Raw genomic sequence first — 6,604 nt, forward strand, 5'->3', positions numbered from 1 at the left:
AGTGTAAAGTTCCAATTGCATGTTGACATTTTCATCACCAATAGCAGTTGGTTAATTGGTGTAGTGACCATTTTCATTCTGAATTAGATAGAAATGGCAAACTAATTAGTACTGATATCACCAAGCTGACAAGATATGATTATTTACAACAAAGGATTCATCTAAGCACTATTACAAAACATCTAAACCCATATACAAAGCTTTGAAAACAACCCAACTGGAAACGAGATCTCCGATAACTCAAAGAATGCATGGCTGCACACCATTTTAGACCGACGGCAACGTCTAATATCGGCGGTAAAGACAAATGCCAAAAACTCTGTAATAAATGGAAAACATAAAGTGTAACTTTAGTACCCAGTCAGCTAAAGCAGTACATGGTGCTGATCAGCAGCAAGTGAGATCTTGACATCATTAAATTATTAATTAATTAACATGTTCATTGAAAGTTTTCTTTTGTTAAGTTCCTTCACTTCCCTAGTCAACTTATAATATTTGTTGAGCTTCCATTACTTTATAATTACTAGTAACAAGTAAGATCTACTAGAAATTTTCTTTTATCTTTAATGCAAGATTCTTTGCTTTTTCATATTCAAATGATATTTTGATTAGTACATGCATATTTTTTACATTAAAAAAAACAAATTATTATTATTGACATATGAAATGACAGCAAAATTAATTAAATTGGGCTACTTAACTGCTATTATGCTTAATTAATTTCTAAATAACTTGTTGTAAAGTAGCCCGATTTAATCCGGCAGTAGTTTGGCATATTAATAATACATCAGGTTTCATAATGTTTGCACGTGAACAAAATATCATGTTCAAACACATTCGAATTCTATACTCAAAAATTATGTATTAAACTTCAAACAAGGTTTGTTTTATGTATTTTGGAAGAGTTTCCATCAATCTAGATTAAAGGATCTAACTCCAATTCTCTCAAAAATATTTCAGTCTTTAAAAATTAACAAACATAATTAAATAAAGTTAAGTAAACTCTGAAATATATAAACATTAACATTATTAAGTTTGATAAAAGATTATCTTATCTTAATTTTTTTGTGACAAAAATATATTTCTGTTGAACTAAGTCTAAAATTCAACATTATCTTTATAACACAATACTCATTCAAGATGACAAACAAATATATAAAAATACAGCTCAAATTAAATTCAAAGTCAAAAAATTCTGGCTCACTATTCTCAATTTTTAAAAATAAATTGCTTTTTCTGACATTCAGAAAATTATTATTATTATAATTTTTATAAACTTCTTTTTTATAATCAATAGTTTCTCAAATTATATTTTAATTTAATTTTTGCAAAAATTTATAAAACAAATTCTTGGAGAATTATCTAACGCAATCGTGTCCTAATTAAGAGAAATGACATAGCAGTTACACAAAAAAAGTCAAACTAGTCACCGCAATTACTCGACCATATTGATACACCTTTAATGGTGGGTAAAGTCTAAAGAATGCTAATGTCGTCGACCCAGTTAACGGCCCTTCTTAGGCAAGGACAGTGAGAAAGTAGACCGGTAAAAGCCTAAAACAGAATTCGGCTTCCAACCGTCCACACCCAAAGACGGTCTGTTAACCGGGCCGAAAATGTTAGCAATCTTTAAGGTTCGTCTACTATTAGTTTCGACGGTTATACAAGTTACTACACTAACAAGTTGTTATATTCATGAGAAAACCAGTTTTCAGATTTGTTTCACACTTAGTCAGAATAAAAAATGCAAAGTAACAAATTGCTAAGAAAATGCTGTTCTTTAAAAATATTCAAAATGTTGATCATGAATACTGTACTGTTTATAATAAATGTATACTGTTTATTATTTCACACTATTTTATAAAGTGTAACATTAATGAATTATCATTTTTTCTATTTTCTTGTATATTATACTGAAAATCAAACATCAGTTTAAATGATATAAAACCATAAGATTATTAATAATAATTAAATTATTTATAATATAATAATGCATTAAACAAAGAAACAATTTAAAAGAAATATTTTTTGCATTACAGTATGACTGAAATGCATTATAATATTTTGATATCATCCAAAATAATCACATGCCAAATTAAATGCAAATATTCTTTTACAATACAGACAGAATAAATAAAACACAGCAGCAAATTTCATCATAGTCTAGCCATCGACATGCCTTACATAAACAATTTATCCTTTCTCTACAATAACTAATGGCCAATAATTATCTTTAAAATATTATTTATAAGCAACCATTGAGCAAAATGATTTTTGGAAAATTTATACTTTTTTCTCTTTATTTGGAATGTGTCAGGGTCCCTTAACTCCATTTTCGGTGCACCACCGCTTCTCCATCACAACCACTTTCTATCGGACATCATTTTCATAACATTTACTTTACTTCTTAAAAGACCGAAGGCGACCGAAACCGGGCAAAACAATATCGGCCACAGGAATCAAGAGAATAATAACCGGCAAGCTTGCAAACAAACGACCGGGGTTTATCTACACACTATATACCACACCACTATACGTGGCAAAGGTTCCCTTCGAATCCTTTTGCTCGTTTTACTCCTACGAGAACCGTCCACAGCTCCGACAAAGTCTAACCACCTCATCCAAAGCCGCATTTGTGTTCCGGGGGATAATCTTTTGTAATTTTGACCGATCCGGAAAACCATCCAAACAAAACCGGCAAAAATTCGGTAGGGAGCTCGTACATAAAAATGCCACCACCAACAAACCAACGTATCTGATCCGCGTTTTCGCCTACCAGAAACGTCTCGGACATTATCGAGGATTCTAAACGTCGACGACCCGCAGCACGGACAAAACTTTACCTCTACGTTTCGTCACCCACGAGATCAATACGGTAAGAGGCAAACTCAAAATGAGAGGTTTTCCACCCAACCCAGAATTGGAGAACCACCTGCGGGAGCAAAAAAGTCAAAGGAACCACAACCGGCCACGGCGCACGACTCGACACTAGGGGTGGCCATATCTGGCAAAGGGTGACGCGTAAACGCGTGGTTCCTTTGACCTTTTAGCACCTACGAGTGTGATAATTTGCCGACCGTCTGATTCGGAGGTGTACTGTAATTATACTTATGAGACTTACCCCTGAATTCCGGAGTTAATAAAAGAGTCTGTAACAAGGTATTCAAATAACAAGTTGCACCCTGATTTTCGATTCCACTTAATCCGTAAACAGATCTGGGTGGAGGCACTCTTTTGGCACTCTTCATTCTGTTATTTTCTTGAAAGAGATTGCCGAACATCACCTTGGCGGCCCGATTTCCCACCAATTTATGCTAAGATGTCACGTCTCTTATAAAATGTTGCATTATTATTATTCTGAATAAACGGACGATCGAATAAATTACTGATTGCATCGAATTATATTCGATTTATTCTTTAAAACGAACGATAACCTATGTTGGCATTCCGCTTGTTTGTTTACGTCGGCATGGTGGCCGCCATTAACTCTATGGCAACCGCTGGCCGGTAGACGTCGCTCTCCTTTTCCCACGTTTAACCTTGTGCAAGGTTATTCTAGTGTCGAGTGTAGGTGTTTTGCTTACGTAACTTTAACTGTTGTTGAGTAAGAAGCCTTTCTAAATTTTGAGTAAAGTTCTTTCGTTATTAATTTTACAATTCTCTTTCGTTGTTTTATATTTTACAGCGCGTTGCAAATATCCACGTACTAAAAAAGTAAAAAAACAAAAAAAAAAACAGCAAAAACTTCCGTGGATATTTGTGTGTTTATTGGAGTCTATTTAGCTTTAATATCGCAGCATGGGGTAAAGATTAAGTAACGAAATTTGGCGTGGTAACTTGTACACGATGGGCATTGATGGTATTAAATTTTGGTGGTTACGGGTCGAGGAAGTGGGGAGATAAAGAGGATCGTGTGTATCTCCAATATGGTCAGACTTAATGAAGATTTTACTTGTTAATAATTAACGTCTACACTTCTTTTTATATAAAATTTACCTCTACTTTCGAAATTAAGCTTTTTGCCATTTTATAGTAATTGAAAATATAAAAAGTTTTTATTACAAAATTTGATAAGAGATGGCGCCACACACAATTTTATTTTTGCTTAATTTAATAATATAAAAGTTTTTTGATAAAAACTCGTAACAGCCGGAAAAGTTACGCAACTCTCGTTGCTATACTTTTTCTTAATGTGATAAACACAGAGTAAATATGGAAAGAGCAATACGCGACCAAAAATGAACAGATTTTACTTTTAAGTTATTTTGATATTATGCCTAATTTACATAATAATATATGTTAAATAACACATAAACACATGCACACAGAAATGCAAAGTTCGTTTTTGGAGAAGAAGGTCCTGGCTATTTTGCGATAAAGTCGTATAGTATCATTTGTCTCTTTTTTCATTCCTTAAGCAAATGTCGGTAGCAAGAGATCGAATCCAAAACGCCTCGTCTTACTTTTTCACTCCTTTCAAAATCTGGATCGTTCGCTACAGTTTGATCGACGATTTCGGTTATCGTTACCAAACTTTTACTAAGGAAATCTGTAGAGAAATTTTTTGGGTCTTCGTTTTCGGAATCACAGTTTTGCAGTTCTACGCCGATTCCCTGTTCTGCCGGTTCTCGAAGGTGGTCGTTGGTAAGGCCGTTGCCAGAAACCCGCGGTAACTCCTCAATATCCTGTTCGTTTACATCTGTTAGTCCTACTGCATCGATTAGGTTGACAATTTGGTGGACCTAACGATACAGCGATAGGCTCTTCTCGTCGAAAATTCTTGGATAACTTAGTCCATAACTTCTTCCACATACTGTTCACGCATTTATTACAGTAGTTAATTCTTGCCGAGCCGAGTCGATATTGTCTATGGCATCCGCGACGTTATATTTTTTTTTCCAAAATTGCACCAAACAAACATAGATTTAAGGGAAGTACGGCGCTTTGACGAATTGTCACTTTTTGCTGATTGGTTCGTGTCTGGGAAGAATCGTATTATATACGAATCGATAAAATGCCGCGATAATTTGAATCGGCGTAAATTTTGAGCTTTTTTAAGGCTTCGAGCAGACCGCGTTATATCGAATCTGCGTTAAGCGGGGTCTAACTGTTATTTTCTTTTGTACTATATAATGTGAAAAACACAATTGAAATTTCCCAAAAACATCATACACTATACACAGAATAAAATCTAAATATATTTTTATCTTAATATCTATACAATAGAAAATAAGTTTAATAGATGTTTCTATACTTCAAAATATATAAAGCAAAAACAAACTAGTAAAAAGTTAACGTATTATTTACACTAAAATAACGACTGAAGTATCCACCTGGAAGCACTTTACAGGTATACTCTTCTCTTTTAATAGTTTCTGCTAACTCGTCGAATGTTTTCGGTACCGGTTCGTCAATCTGTACGGCCATAAATAACGTCAATATTTCGGCGTGTCTCCAAACCAAAATGGCTATCACAAGCCACCAGATGTCAAATGCTATTCTAGAAGATGAACGATTGACGTTGTTGCTGTCGACTCCTGAAAATTAACGTCAAAGATTATAATTCGCTATTATAAATTAGAAGACAGTGTATATTGTTTAGATTTACCTTGATACATTAACGTTGTCATCAGATACCAGTACGTTCTCCTTAAAGTCCAAGGTTCCTCTTTATTGTCTTTCACGAATTTACGGAATATTAATCCAAAGACTGTAATGGTAAAGATCAAGGCCAACCAAACCTTTATGGAACAATAAGGAAAAGAAAATAATACATTTTAGAGGAAATAATTTTCTACTCGATTTCAGAAATTTTAGATGATTTATGAAGAAATTTCTACCTGTTTTGTGAATGGATTCAAAACTGATTGCCAGGTAAGTTTCTTTTTATGCCATTTCATATGAAAATGAGTTGGTTCGATGTGCGAGACTGTTGAGAAGTCTACATGACAATTGGCATTATTTCAGCAAACTACAAAATAACAGAATTTCACATTTATCTTCTATTTTAAATTATACTAGACCACTCGTGAGTTACTTACTGCTTCAAATTTATAAAGAATGGAAGATACCGTAAAGAATAATAGCAGAATTTTATAAAAGCGTAATGCCTCTGGATATCTCGTTTTATATACTGTATTTCCCCTAAAAATATATGGTCAATTTTAAAAAAACTTTTTTGTTTCTATTCTCGTTTGGGGTTCTTTAATCTAACAAAAATGGGGCCCCATTGAGCTTCGATAAGCTCTAGGATCCGAAAAATCTAGGTCCGTCCCTGCCAACATGCAAATACAGAACAAAAAAACCCGAATTGTTTCCATTTCTCGACGTTTCAAGGTCCCGCGAGTCCAGAAATGTATATATCTGGTGGAAAATTTTTTAGACCGATCGCCGTACTTTCCCTTTGTTAAATACCAGTAGTAATGGTTTGGGCAGCTTTGATCACAAAATTAATTTCAGATGTCAATTAAATTAAAATTTCAAATAAAAATTTGTTAAATAGAATTATTTCAGACGTTGATTAAATTAAAATTTCAAATAAAAATTTGTTGAATAGAATTATTTCAGACGTTGATTAAATTAAAATTTCAAATAAAAATTTGTT

At 33.4% G+C, this 6,604-nt stretch overlaps 1 protein-coding gene across 1 annotated transcript; it reads right to left on the minus strand.

The window, feature by feature from the left end:
- Window positions 1–3,121: 3,121 nt before the first annotated feature.
- LOC111639438 lies at window positions 3,122–6,058 on the minus strand (the record flags this gene model as incomplete). The annotated part of the gene is made up of 4 exons (XM_023385329.1): window positions 5,841–6,058; window positions 5,609–5,741; window positions 5,308–5,537; window positions 3,122–3,314 (listed from the first exon to the last, which is right to left on the minus strand). Coding segments are annotated over exons 1-4 (616 nt in total), but the record flags the coding sequence as incomplete, so codon positions are not given.
- Between the last annotated feature and the right edge of the window lie 546 nt (window positions 6,059–6,604).

This window comes from Centruroides sculpturatus, unplaced genomic scaffold, assembly GCF_000671375.1.
Source record: "Centruroides sculpturatus isolate CEXI.00-Female unplaced genomic scaffold, Cexi_2.0 scaffold973, whole genome shotgun sequence".
NCBI lineage: Eukaryota > Metazoa > Arthropoda > Arachnida > Scorpiones > Buthidae > Centruroides > Centruroides sculpturatus.